General features: G+C 34.4%; 1 protein-coding gene across 2 annotated transcripts; it reads right to left on the bottom strand.

Moving 5' to 3' along the window:
- Positions 1 to 3,320: 3,320 nt before the first annotated feature.
- LOC140447917 (uncharacterized) lies at positions 3,321 to 8,377 on the bottom strand. 2 transcript variants are annotated; one of them, XM_072540849.1, is made up of 3 exons: positions 8,075 to 8,377; positions 7,735 to 7,777; positions 3,321 to 7,676 (listed from the first exon to the last, which is right to left on the bottom strand). In XM_072540849.1, exon 3 carries the CDS (start codon positions 7,428 to 7,430, stop codon positions 3,573 to 3,575), a length of 3,858 nt encoding a protein of 1,285 aa, XP_072396950.1. In that variant the 5' UTR covers positions 7,431 to 7,676; positions 7,735 to 7,777; positions 8,075 to 8,377; the 3' UTR covers positions 3,321 to 3,572. The 2 variants fall into 2 exon arrangements, with proteins under 2 accessions (XP_072396950.1, XP_072396949.1); XM_072540848.1 differs by having other exon boundaries at positions 3,321 to 7,737.
- Between the last annotated feature and the right edge of the window lie 6,712 nt (positions 8,378 to 15,089).

Here is a 15,089-nt window from a genome sequence, read left to right as displayed (position 1 = left end):
ACATTATTCAAGAACCAATCGAGATTCCGATGGATGCCACAGACGAATATATCGATCAATATCCTTCAATAAGTCACAAGTACATAAAAGAATATTTAATAAAAGACGATAAAATTGATAAAAACTATGGACCATTTTACGATTCTATTAGTGGCTGGATAATGGGAAAACGTCGAATAAACTTTGACAAACGCAATGGAGACATAATAATAATTCGAGAACGTGATTTAGAAGAACGTAGGTTAGGTGGTACGCCAGGTCTATATCAACTTTTATTTTATGCCAACCCTGAACAGTATAATGATGAGGATTTACAAAAGTATAAAACACTGTTGAAAAACACAGAGATTCATCTGGATACTTTAGGACGTCTTAAAGGTTCTAGTGGAGAAAAATACCATTCTATTATTAAACCTCTATTCAAACCATCTGATGCAGCAATGAAAAAGCATGCAACTCGATCCAAAAAAGAACTCGAACACAGAACAAAAACAACAACAACACGATCATCTTCATCTACGGCCAAAGGAACGGGATTGGATGACTCTCGTTTAACATACAACACTGCCCCCATGGAGTATATTTATTGGGATGATCCAAATGAGTTAGTTGAACGTCTTAAACTATTGGTGGCTTCGAAAGACGCCGGCAACACATCTCTCGACAACGAAATCGTAGCAATCATCAATGAACTAAAAGAAGCTAATATAATAGAGTAACTGGGAATGTCAGTATCATTTCCACTATGAGTGTCGACAAATTCGGTCATCACTCTCGTAACAGTAGTAGTAATACCCAAAAGGTGGCACGAGTTACATTTCCACATACGTCTGACGGAAATATTAATGCCGAAAATGTGAAAATTTGCAATGTCAAGGATCCATCAGACAATGACGATGCTGCAACGAAAAAATACGTTGATAAACAAATCAATGAGTTGCGTAACCTGCACTATCCATTAATTCAAACACATGGTGTGATATTGCAGCAAAAAACTAATGACATACAAGATATAGCAATCGGACTAAACGATGTGAGAAAGGAGCTTCATAAAACTACAGTTCCACTTCTCGAGCAAAAATTGCAGCAAAAAACTAATGACATACAGGATTTAGCAATCGGACTAAACGATGTGAGAAAGGAGCTTCATAAAACTACAGTTCCACTGCTCGAGCAAAAGTTACAAAAAATAATCAAAGATGATTTGAATACACTGAAAAAGGATATGGAGAACAATCTAAAATCTGCTGCAGAAACAGTTGCAAAGCATACGATGTACGATATAAAGCTGGAACAGAGGATAAAACAAGTGGAACAATCATTAAAAAGCATAGTAGATAGCGTTCATTCATGGGATATAGACAAACGTCTTAAGGTAGTGGAAGGTGCGATGAAAAAATAATGTCTAAAGAAAAGAAAGAGGTGGTGAACGAATTACATAAACCAGCACGAAAAAACTATCCTCGTCGTCGAACAATAATCAAAGGAATCGATGACTTGTGGCAAATGGATTTGGCTGAAATGCGTCCTTATGCACATCAAAATAAAAATTACAAACTAATACTAGTTGTAATTGATTGTTTTTCAAAATTTGTGTGGACACGTCCTCTAAAAACGAAGACTGGTGAGGAAATTACTCGGGCATTTTCGGATATTCTCGCTCATACTCGACGAGTCCCAAAAAACTTACAATCTGATCAGGGAACCGAATTTTACAACAGAAAATTTCAAAATTTAATGAAAAAACATGAAATTAATCATTACAGCACCTACACGATCAAAAAAGCTGCTATTTGCGAAAGAGTTATTAGAACGTTGAAAGCAAAGTTGTACAAGTATTTCAGTTTACATGGATCGTACAAATGGTTAGATGCTCTACCCATAATCACCGAGGAATACAACAACACAAAACACAGTAAAACAGGATACAAACCGTCTCAGGTTAACAAATCCAACGAAAAAGCCATTTTAAACAAAAGTTATACTCATTTAAAGATTGCCGGTCCACGAAAGTTTAAAGTTGGCGACATTGTACGTGTATCAAAGGCAAAACATTTCTTCGAAAAGGCATACACGCCCAATTGGACTACTGAATTATTTAAAATTGTACAAGTTAAGATAACAAATCCTATAACGTATTTGCTCGAAGACATGCAAGGTGCGCCGATTAGTGGCGGTTTTTACGAAGAAGAATTGCAGAAAACATCAAGCCCTGACATATACCTGGTCGAAAAAGTACTCAGACGAAAAGGCAATAAGATGTATGTGAAATGGTTAGGAATGGATAGCAAACACAACAGCTGGATAAATAAATCGAATATAGTTTGAGGATCTATATTTCGATTCGCCGCGTAGACATACACTTTTCTAAAAAAGGCTTACAATTAACCACAAGGAGTGGGGAATGACAAAAGTATAAATTTAAGACAAACTACGATGTTCAGTTTACACCCATTTCGTCAACGGTATTCGAAACAAGAAGATGATGATGAGCTCTCAAGATAGTGGTTATGACAGTCAGCCTGTTAATTTCGATGATGATAGCAGTGAATTTAGTATAGAATTTGACTACGATGAAGATGGTCAACCACCTAGTCCTGGCGCCGAATTAGATCGAGTATTGGCAAAATTTGAAGCAGCAGCCACAAATGAAGTATATTGTTTATTGGAAACTACATATCCAATGAGCTCTCTCCATATAAAAATTGGTCTATCTCCAGCTCGAGATTTTTCACCATCCATCATTCTGTGTAAACATGGTAATTTTAACAGAATCAGTTTAAGCACATTCGAGTGGGAAGCCATAATTGAGTGGTTTAAAGAAAAAATGAGTGATTTTTTCCAAGCAGATCTACCGACTTATGCAGATGAGTATGATCCCATCGAATTTATGTGTGGTGATTTTTGCAAACTAAGACAATTGGTGATGGAAAATGTAAAGTTGCTGACAATCGAGAAATTTGGAGCCGCATTTTATTTGTGGGAAGATGACGTCAACCAAATTATAGAAGCAGACCAGAGCATGATGTCGCATAGAGTGGTGCTGTTAAAGAGTTTACAATTTCACGAATACTATATAAACATTTCAACTTTCATCAAGAACAATTTTGGTGCTATAGACTCTTTACATGGACCAGTTGAAGCCTTCGCAGCATATTGCAATATTTGTCCAAACACTTTGTTAAGTTTAGCTTTAAAGGAATTTGTATATTATTATAAAATTAAAGTTGTAACTGATTTAACTGAATAAATAATATTAATATAAATATGTTGTCTTTGATTTGTAATCTAATATAAATAAAACCAAAAAAATGTAAGATTACACAAATTTATTATTAAAACTTACATTATAAAATTAATACTATTTTCTATATTTACAAAACTACAATTTACAAAAACTTTGTGATAAGTGATCTTTTCTCTTTTTGTTCTTATGAGTAGCCATATACTAAAAGAAGATAATTATTTATGCATAGTGCATCTACATTGAAAGAACCAAGTAGTATCAAACAAGACATGATCAAACGAATTTTGTCACCAATTATCTGTTTTTCTGCAACAACAAATACATGTTATTCAACAAGATAATGTCCCCACGGAAGCGTATTAAATGATTTTGGTATTAAGTACCGCTTATCGTCATAAGGACTTAGAGCCGTTTTGGATTGCTCGATGCTGAATACTGAGTGTTGGTACGACCGAATACATCTTTGGCTCGCGGTTTGAATTTTGAATTCTTTAAGACATTTTTCATAGTCTTCGTACGTAATTTTATTTCGAACGATGTTATATTTCACTCCTTTTGCTTTTTTCGTTATTCCCAAATTTCCCAAGTCACATTCAATTCTCTCTTTGTTTAGTTGTTTTCTTTCTAGACGCTGTCTCTCTTTTTCCCTCTCCTCGTCAGTTATTTGCAGTTTAAATGTGTACATTTTTGATCGTAATCCAATAAAATGTGTAATTATTTTCCCATTTGCCTCATCCTTCATTAATCCGGGGATTTTTTTATTTAACCTTTCTATTTCGTATGGGTTGTTTTCGGCATAGTCTGAGGTATCGAATTTACTTGGATGCGCCTTTAAAACCTCTCTATATGCATCTGAACATTGCAATTCATAAATAAAGCTATCTGTATCCATGTACAGCAATGAACAGTTTTCCTCTCCCATCGTTGGAAGCATAAAGTTGTAGTGAAAATCATACATACATAATTTGGATATATCGAGGATTGCTGCGCCTATATACAGGGGTTTATTAAAACATACTTCTGATTTCTTAAGTTCGATAGCTACCAAATTTTCGCTAAAGATCGTACGACTGTGAAATCGACTACTCGCAATCAAATTTTTGGCTCCGTACCTTCCATGCCACTTTTTACATAATTTTACAATACGATGACGTCTTTGATTCTCCATGGTCTTGCCGAACACAGCATTATTCATTAATTTGAACAAATTTTTCTCAAAACTGTTGGTGGCTGCCGCCCGTAAATTTGTATTTAACTCGATATACGGTCGCAGCCACGCAGATTGATTAAATTTCAAAACTTTATGTATTTTTATTAAAATTAACCCGTTGGCTAATGCCTGTTTAAGATTTCTATAATGCATAATATATTTGGTTTTGTGATATAAAGTTGGTATTAACTTTGGCAATTTTGAACCGGGCGGAATGCGGTGTTCGGCAGCAAATGGAAAATCTTTATGTTTGTCGTGTAATTCGCGTGGATACTCCAAGTCAACTTGGAAAAAATAGCCCTCCTTTGCATCATCCTGTATTGACATAATATCTATATGGCCTTCGGGAAGATTACCAACACCAAATTTGGTTACGTCTTCGATCCACTTGAATCCTCCTATTGGTAAAGCTTCACTCATGGCCCAGCCATACAGATTGTTTACATCTAAATAGAGGATGTACTTAGAGGGCCGTGTGGGATCATACGACGAAATGTATTTGTTGTTGGCCTCCGAATATCTGTTGCTACAAACAGATATCCCACCTCTTATGGCTTTTTCCATAAACAAGATCATATCCACATCTTTTAGCAATTCTAATTTACATTGTGTATATTTGAGCATACAATCCCAAGTGTATCCTGGCATAGTATAATACCATGCTGGATCTAATTTATATGTGTCTCGACATTTTTGTCGAAACTGCTCAAACACATCAGCCAACAGCAGAATATCTGTTTTTAAATACAAATCGCTGTATTCCCCCAAATTTTTACAATTAAATTTCTGCCAAACATTTTGGGCATGAGCATACTTCTCTTCACTAATATATTCATTATTTAACTTACTATAAAAATGGTTAATTTTGGGTAAAGAAGTTTCATCCAATTTTTCCAAACTATCAATATAATCGTAACAAAATACTCCTTTACAAGTTAACAAATTAAATGTATCATTATCTAATTGACTAAATTCTCGTTTTAAAATCTTCTTTTCTGATATATCTAAAAGAGATGCCAATTCATCGAGTGAAGCTCCCATAAATCTAAGTGAATCAATAAATCGTAATTTAATTTGATGTTCGTCAGATTGTAATGTAAATGAAATATATTTTTCTTTATTAATGGGAAGTAAGCTCAAGTGCCCATGCTTGCAAAGATCTATAATCATAAAATGCGAGTCGTAGCCACTAAAATTATGAAATACGATTGGGACGACAAACAATTTTTTAAAGTTCAAATTACATGCTTGGTGCGCAAATCCTCGTACTTGTCCCGTAAAATGATCGTGATCTACAACAATTGTATCTGTAGCCAAAAAGCGTTTCTCGCAAATATGGCACAAAGTTGCTTTATTTGTGTTGGGCTTTTCGACCATAGGTACAATTGTCTTTATTTTGGAATTTACAAATTTGGAAATTTCAGTCATTTCTTTTGCGAACCACTCCATGCAATTTTCACCTCTATAGCTATTAAAATAAGATAAACTATCATCGTAAGCACATTTCAAATAATAACCTGCACTAAAAGGTACATGTTTCTGATATTTTGCTGTTTTACTCACTGTGACATTGGAATCTGTAAAATTATGTAATTGGCATTCAAAATCAGCATAAACTATAAACGGAGTTGTTTGTTTGTATGTAAAATTGCGAAAAGCCACATGGTCATATTTGGGAACAGTCATTTTGCATTTATTCACATCTGAACACATTTCTTCGTGCTCTGCTAGTTTGCTTTCGCTGTGAAAATAGTTTAAACAACGATCGCAAATATATTTTTTACGTGTGTTTTTGTTCAATTGTGATCTTACTAATTTTCCTAAATCTTTAATCCAACAATAATGAAGGCGTATTACAGTCTGATTATCATCATCTTCTGGAGGAGCATCGTAATCGTTTAATTTTGGGAAATATTTATCCTGTATTAGGAGCAAATTAACATGCTTTTCCATCTTTTGCGGTGTCAGTCTGGCAGGTACTACTTCATAAAATTGTTTGTCCTTCACTACGTTTAATTCTAATGCAAACACATTGACAGATATGGCGTTTGATTTTTCAAATTTTGAAATTTGACTTAATGGCATTGGGCTTTCTAATTTGTCTGTTTGCAAAACAGTAGAATAATGTGGATATTTCGAAACTCGTTGTGGATTTGTAGGAACTGGATACAGAGCGCTAACAATCGACCAATAAAAACAAGCCTGATCAACGTTATGCACATTAATGCACGCTCGTTTTTTCTGAATCTCTATTGGCAAGTCAATGAACGATGAACCGTTTCCTATTTCTACTTTATTAATATTGACTTCTAATGAGATTACTTTAGACAGAGCAGCACCCGAATCTTTTTCTGCAAATTCAGACAGCTTTGTAAAAATTTTATCCTTAACATTTTCACTAAACCAAAGATGTAAATCGGTCGATGTGTCTATAATAGCATTTTTAGTGTTAAAATATTTTAAATCTAAACTTTCGGTATCACTTGATTTTTTAATGAATTCGCCGCAAAATGTAGTATTGACTTTAAGAATTCTATTTGTTTTTAAAATAATTTTAATTTTTCTACTAAAAATAATATAACAATCATTTAGGAACTGTGTTAAGTCCTTATGCACTAAATTAACTATAACTCCAGTTTTAATTCGACTAGCAAAACACGAAATAACATTTTCCCATTTAATTCTATTGCGTAATTTTGAACTAAGCCCCAACCCAACGTACTTATTATTGAAATTTAAAATAATTTGTCTAAAATGCTTAAAATGTCCTATGTAAGTTTGCAATTTTCTAACTGTTCCTACGGATAGTCTATTGTTTTTAATTACTTTACTACATCTAAAAATTTGACTATTTAACCGTCTTGTCCAAACTTTACGATCTCTTTCAGTGAATTTATCGAAAATTATTTTACTAAGCTTTTTAATAATGTGCATCAAATCATCAGACTGTTTAATCACTTGTTTTATATGCATGGCTGGCTACTCACACACAAAACAATAAGAAAAAATCACTTACCTTATTCAACTATCTTAAAGGATGCTAGGAGTCTGCTTTTTCCAATATCAACTTCCCCTTCGTATATCAGCGAATAGTTTCCGCTGTTGAGGTCCGTTATTGCTGCTTGGTAGGCTTTGGTTACCCGCTGTGGTAAGAAAACAACTTCAGCGCCCAAATCCAGCAGAACTGTATCCCCAAATTGTGTTGTTACCACCTTTGCACTGCGAATGGTAAATTTTTCTCCAATTTGCAGATCTTTAAGTTTTTTTATTGGCTTACGTTCTGCAACCAAGGATGAATTATTTAGTTTTGATAGATCCATCTACAACAACAATAGAACAAACTATAGTTTTTCCGCTTAACGTGAATGGAGAGATGCATTACATACTCGGCAATAGAGAAGAACCATATACTACAAGAAATCGAAATACGAATAGCGGAGAATACTTCTTATAAAAAATAGCAGACGTGAAATGTTTTACAACACCCAAATAGATAAAAAGAACATAATAAATACTGCATGAAATACGAACAGAGAGATGTACAATTCTCATAAAATACAATGATAAAAAGGACATAATAAATACATAGAAATATACAAAAGACAAAAACCGCTTACCTTTATCAGATATATGTAAGTCACTGCACACCGTATTGACTACTGCGAACTTGTTGTTGTTGTATGTTTGCGATGCGAACTGTGACACCGTATGCGCTCCTCGGTCTTTTAAAGAACAGAGCAGCATATCGCCCCACGCGAGCCCAAGTTGCGTCAACCTAATGCGCGTACGGTACCATCAACTGATTCGTTTCATTGATAAGCAACACCTTGTGTTCTAGAAATGCTCATATTTATATATTTATTTTTATTTCTTCAACTAATTTTTATGGTATACAATAAATAGATATTGCGGTAAGCGAATCGTTGTTATCAATTTAGAATTTTGTTAATGTGGTTGCTGTTATCATCATATATTTTACAAAATGTAGCAACTGCGGTTTTCTTTCCGGTGTACTTGTTTTTCCAATGATTAAAATAAAATTTGTTATCACACTTGTTTACGTGTTTTGAATTATGCGGTACCGCGTTATCACGAGGCTTCATCCTGTTTGCTAACAAATGCACTATTTTAACATATTATTATTATATTTTAAATATTTCAGTATATAATTCTGTTTTTGTGAATTTTGTATAAATAACTATAGTACCAATTTTTGGAAATTAGTATAAATCAAGATGCTGGTCTGTTTACATGTCTTATTGTTGCTCTCTGTATCTGTGTGTGCACAGAATAGCACTCTGGAGTATGCTAGTTCTTTTCTTAAACGTTTCGGATATCTAAATACATCAAATAATGCTCTTTCTAGTATAGATATGGTTCTAGTTGCCTTTCAGGAAAAATACAATCTCCCTGTGACTGGAACATTAAATAATGATACTATAAATATGATGATGAATAAGCCTCGATGTTCTGTTGGTGACAATAACTATGCCATTCGTTCGAAGTGGAATAAAACGACTTTACGCTGGTATTTCCCTCAGGCTATTAGTAATCCCGATTATATAAATCTTGCTGCAGAAGCTTTCGCTAGATGGGAGACAATATCTAATTTAAAGTTTAAACAAGTAATAATACCTTCTCCGAGGCCTGATATTACTATAACTGTGGTACCAGATACTCATAATTTTCGAGCAAGTTGTCAAGGAACCTCTAAATGTTCATTTAATTTCGATGGTCCTGGAAAAGTATTGGCTCACGCATACTTTCCAAGCGCACACGGAGAGTGTACCGAAATTCATCTTGATGTTAGTGAACGATGGTATGTAGGAAATGGCAGCGCTCCCAATGGTGAAGTCAATTTTTTGGCTGTCCTAATGCATGAAATTGGTCATTCTCTCGGACTAGCACACAGTACTATTGATTCGTCTATTATGTATCCTTGGTATCAACAAGATGTACCACCTTTTGGTGATGATGATAAAAAGGCAATGAGTAATCTATATGGACCAAAAACAACACCCTCTTACATACCAACAACAACACCAGTTACGCTAGCACAAACACCACTTTCGCACAACAAGAACCATATGTCGAAAACATCTACCATCAAACACAGGACCTCTTTGCCAACAACAACAACGACCACACCTGCAATACAAAACATATTATGTCTAATTCCGTATCCAGATTTCATGTTTCTAGCTACTTCTCCTCAGTTTCCAAATTATAGAATGTACGTTGGATATGGTCCGTATATATGGAAGTTTGATTTAAATGAAATGCGCCTTCCAAAACATCCCGAATTAATTACCGATTATCTCCCTAAAGAGTTGAGGTCTACGCACGTTTCACATGTTTTTCAGAATTCCAAGGGACACTTAGTAACTATACGCAATAATCAGTATTACGCTGCATCTTTCCCCAATTTAAAACTTCAAAAACGTTTTATGTTTCCTTCTATACCTGCGAGAACCAAAATAAATGCATTATTTCAAACAAACAGCGGTCAAACGTATTTATTATACAATGATGATTCTTATATTGAATTTAATGAAGCTGGAGATGTCTTAAACCGTGGACCCATGAATTATCTCTTACCCGGACTACCAGATACAATAACATCAGCATTCCGCTATACTGATGGGTTTATTTACTTTTTTCAGAACAACACCTATTATAAGTACAGCGAATACACACGTAAAGTTGTAGCAGCAGGAACGTTTAGCTGGGAACTTTTTGGGATACCCTGCCCCAACGACGGGCTATTAAAACAATTAAGAACTTTGTTAAACAAAATTGTAACTATATACGAATAAAAATGCTCTGTTTATGCTGATGTTGTTTTTATTTAAATTCCATTACTCTGTATGTATGTTAAGCAACGTCCTGCGTTGAATGTCACATAACTGTCACGTTCTGCGTCGAATGTCACGTTCTACGTCGGATGTCACGTTCTCTTAGGCACTGTACGGAAAAGAAGAAGAAGAAGAATAATGTTCATACTGATCGTTGACATGGCTTCTGTGTGTGTGTCACCTACGCTTTCATTTGACACCTCATACGTCAAAATCGTGCCAATAGCAACAAAGATACATTCTAGCGCCCATTTGGCAATGCTGCCATCTTTGTTTTTTGTGTCCCCGTCTCCTCCCCGTTTCAACGAGCCCTCGTACGTCACGATCGGACCAATAGAAACAAAGATATGACGTAATGACCTTTTGGCATGCTCCGATGCGCACGGCACATACTGCGTTCAACCCCATTTTTCATCCCCTTTCCAACGAGCCCTCGTACGTCATCCTACGTTAAGCCGTTTGGAACTTACGACCGGGGGTTGCGATTTTAGGGGATGCGAATTAGGGGATGTGCTCAGATATACATAGACTATCTACTTATTATAGACACTGCTACTGAAATACTTGAAAAATTGTCAGGAAAGAAATTTGAGAATAAAGAGAACTGTTGAGGTTTAAACGAAGTTAAAAAAATTAAAAAAAAGAAAAAATTATTTAACCAGAAAATAGGTCGGGCAAAAAATCTTCAAAACTATCCGGTCGTCAAATATAAGAAAAAGTATCAGTAGCAAGAAAACGCTCGGTTTGAAGAAAACAACTGTCCTGGCTATGTTACCTAAGACAATGGACAAGTCGAACGGTCGAAGAACTGTTCCATCTACCTGCCAACCGAAAAACATTTCATCAGCTTTTTACGACGATACCCAACGCTTAAAAACAAGCACAGCACACAAAGAAGAAGAAGGAGTAGCAATAGCTAAAGAAGAAACGTATACACATCTATACGTTCAACTTGATACTAGGGCAAGTAAAAGATTTTAATCAAATTAGGTGTATCCGAGATGGAAATAATAAAAGACTAAAAGAGAAGTCAAACGATTTCTATCCAGCGAAACGAATCCAGCGAATTCAAATTTTTACCACTGTGTTTCCTAAAAATTGCGAAACAAACAGCTGGATAAATTACTCGCCAAGTAAATCTAAAATTGCATTCCACATGCCGTTCATCCTGGTCAAAATTCGTAGTGAACTCAGTTTCTGGTACTCCAAACGAAGTAAGTAATAAAACATTATGACGGTATTAGATTTTTGTTTTGATACATGGCAGCGACAACCGCTTATACGCATTTCGACCTCTTTAGGTCTCGTCAGAACGGCATTCCACATGCCGTTCATCCTGGTCAAAATTCGTATGTTTTATTACTTACTTCGTTTGGAGTACCAGAAACCGAGTTCACTACGAATTTTGACCAGAATGAACGGCATGTGGAATGCAATTTTAGATTCCCTTGCCGAGTAATTTATCCAGCTGTTTGTTTCGCAAGTTTTGGGAAACACAGTGGTAAAAATTTGAATTCGGTTTCGCTAGGTAGAAATCGTTTGATTTCTCTTTTTGTTTTTAGATGGCGTAGTTACGTCCGTATATAGTTATTTTGATAACTATTGTCTAGGACGGAAGAGATTTTTGTTTTGGTTCAGAGCAGTGACTATACCGTTCTGACGAGACCTAAAGAGGTTCCAAATACGTATAAGCGGTTGTCGCTGCCCTGTATCAAAACAAAAATCTAATACCGTCATTATGTTTTATTACTTACTTCGTTTGGAGTACCAGAAACTGAGTTCACTACGAATTTTGACCAGGATGAACGGCATGTGGAATGCAATTTTAGATTCCCTTGCCGAGTAATTTATCCAGCTGTTTGTTTCGCAAGTTTTAGGAAACACAGTGGTAAAAATTTGAATTCGGTTTCGCTAGGTAGAAATCGTTTGATTTCTCTTTTTGTTTTTAGATGGCGTAGTTACGTCCGTATATAGTTATTTTGATAACTATTGTCTAGGACGGGAGAGATTTTTGTTTTGGTTCAGAGCAGTGACTATACCGTTCTGACGAGACCTAAAGAGGTCGAAATACGTATAAGCAGTTGACGCTGCCCTGTATCAAAACAAAAATCTAATACCGTCATTATGATGAATAAAAGACTAGTTTACGAAAAGTATGTCAAGTAGATATGGAAAAAAAAAATTTTGTCAGCTTATTAGGTGAAGATTTTCACAGAAAACTAAATGAGTTATTATTGAGAAAATTAAACGCCGACAGTAACAGCAGTGTTCACTAATATAAATAAAGAAGTTGTTCAAGCACTTCAAAAAATTTAAAAAATGAAAAGCAGTTGGACCAGATGATATTCCTGGGCAATTGTGGGCAGAATTAGAAGAGCCAGGAACAAGTTGACTAATAGTTTTATTTAATAGTATTATGGAAGAGACACTAATGCCAGATAAATGGAGAAGCAGTACATTAGTATCTGTTTATAAAAACAAGGCTCATAAAACTATTTAGTCACACCATGAAAATATATAATTGAAATAATCAAGAGAACAGCAGCAAGCCACGAGCAGAAGGTGAATAGTCACGTGAGTGCCGAGACAATTGAGCTTCTTTACAACATTAAACTAAAGAGAAGACTCATAAGGACAAAACCATTTGAGTTAGTGTAAATGTGTAACAGTTTAGTATAAAAAGCACTTTTTTAATAATTTTCTTTATAAAATAAATTTTGAGTTAACTTTTAAAAAATACGAGCACTGGTTTCCTTTACACTCTGTAGGCATACTGAAGTTTGAATGTGATAAATTTGGTACAATTATTGTACTCTGAAAAATATGGGCTTTTAATTTTTTGGATAAAAATATGCCCTTTCCATTTAAAAAAATATGGATGACGTCACATAGTGATCTGCTAAGGTAGTGGGAGTAAAAGTTATTTTTTTCTAGAAGGGTTAAAAAAAAATTAAAATCGACCTGTTAGAGCTTTAACTCCGAAAATATTTGATTCATGAGATAATAGACCATTTCAACACTTTATGAATGCACTATATAGTTACAATAAACAATCAAAAAGATTTGTATATAATAAGTGCTTAAATTTTATAGTAAAACACTCTATCTGTAGCAGGTTTTCTTTTTGTGCTTCATTTACTTCTTTTATGCATTTGCAAGTGACTTTCAGACGTAAAGAAGTAAATTCAGACATCATTATTTTTGTAATTATTTTATACTTAGGCCACTCTCTTTTGCTAACTAGCTAATTATTAAGGTTAGATATTAAACTGATAGGCTAAGCTATTATTAATTTTAACCGCTTCGTTGATTTGTATTGATTTTGAAACAAATAACGAATGAAAGGACGGTGATTGATTTCATGCAATGGAATTATGTTATTACCTACGCGAATAAAAAAAAAACATGCCGATTTTACAAAGTATACACGATTGGAGATATACAGGGTGCCTAGAAGAAAACGAAACAGAGGCATTATCAAGAACTATGACAACATTTTTAAAAACCCAGCGACAGGTCAATTTTTTATTAAGGGAGGACGAATTCTTCCGGTATTTCAGATTATTTTAATTTTACCCCTAAAGCTGTAGCATTTTAAAATTCTTTGGTATATATTGAAATCACTTCGTATGTATTAAAACACCGAAGAATCTTTTTTGCCTCGACGAGTTGATAATAAATACATTTTAGAGTTTGTTTATATATCACAGATGTGTATTTCCTCGGTATGCTTTGATCGTTAAGCCGCTTAATATTACGCCTGAAATAAACATCCATTTAGATCGCTGAGAAAGTATTGCGGGGAAGAGAATTACCTTACTCTCGCTGTGGCCGTTAGCAAGAGCAGTTGGCTTCAGTGTTGATCCAAGTTTTACGTCAAATTTGTAATGTTTTCTCGTTTTTCGTCCCTTTTCATAGAAAATGTGTAGCAGTGTTAAGTTAAATGTATAGTTACAGTAAAAGGTTTAAAATATTGCTCATTTAGAGCAGACGTCGGTGTGTAGTTTGAAGAAGCCGGCAAATTTGATGAAAAAAGTGAATTATGCTCAATGTAATGTTTCAATTTTGAACGAGTAATCACTGTGTTTTTGTTTTATGTCGTCTCTCACCTAAGAAATTTGTATCTAAGAGATTTGCGGCGTTTCCAACAAATTTGAAAAATACCCACATGGTTCCAGTTTTTTAAGAAGCGGAGCTTCAAATTTTGCATCCAGTGCCCCAACTTCCAACCTATATTTTCGCAGTTTGGAGATGAATTTGTTCGTGTGGCGGTGAAACTAAATCCAATTCTAACCCCAGAAATTTTAGTAAAACCCAGGTAACTTTTTTTGGTTGAACTTTTAAAGTAAAAATGGACATTTTTTCATTAATATTTGCTTTCATACAGGTTAAGAAATTGTAATAATTAAAATTGTAGATGTTAGGGCGTGGCCTAGCTTGCTGCCATAATATTTATTCTTAGTTTTAATACTTAGTATTGACATATGACACTTAGCACTATTTTTGACATTTGGTAAATACCTAATCATATTTGAGATTTTGTTTTTGTTTAAAAAAAAAAAGTTATGCATAGTTTCACTTAAAAAAAAATTATTTCTGCTACAAATTGTCGCCCATAAATAATTGTAAGTTTTGTAGTATCTCCAACTTCTAGAGTTTACAAACTCATAGTAACGTAGTAAGTGTCTTTCTCTGTTATTTTGTATTTACTTCTCTAACTATTAATATAGTATTTTTGTACTATTTACTTTTGTAACTGTTTGTGGTGACACAGTAA

The sequence above is a fragment of the Diabrotica undecimpunctata genome, chromosome 8, assembly GCF_040954645.1.
Source record: "Diabrotica undecimpunctata isolate CICGRU chromosome 8, icDiaUnde3, whole genome shotgun sequence".
In the NCBI taxonomy this organism is placed as follows: Eukaryota; Metazoa; Arthropoda; class Insecta; order Coleoptera; family Chrysomelidae; genus Diabrotica; species Diabrotica undecimpunctata.
This window is presented reverse-complemented; position numbering and strand designations above follow the sequence as displayed.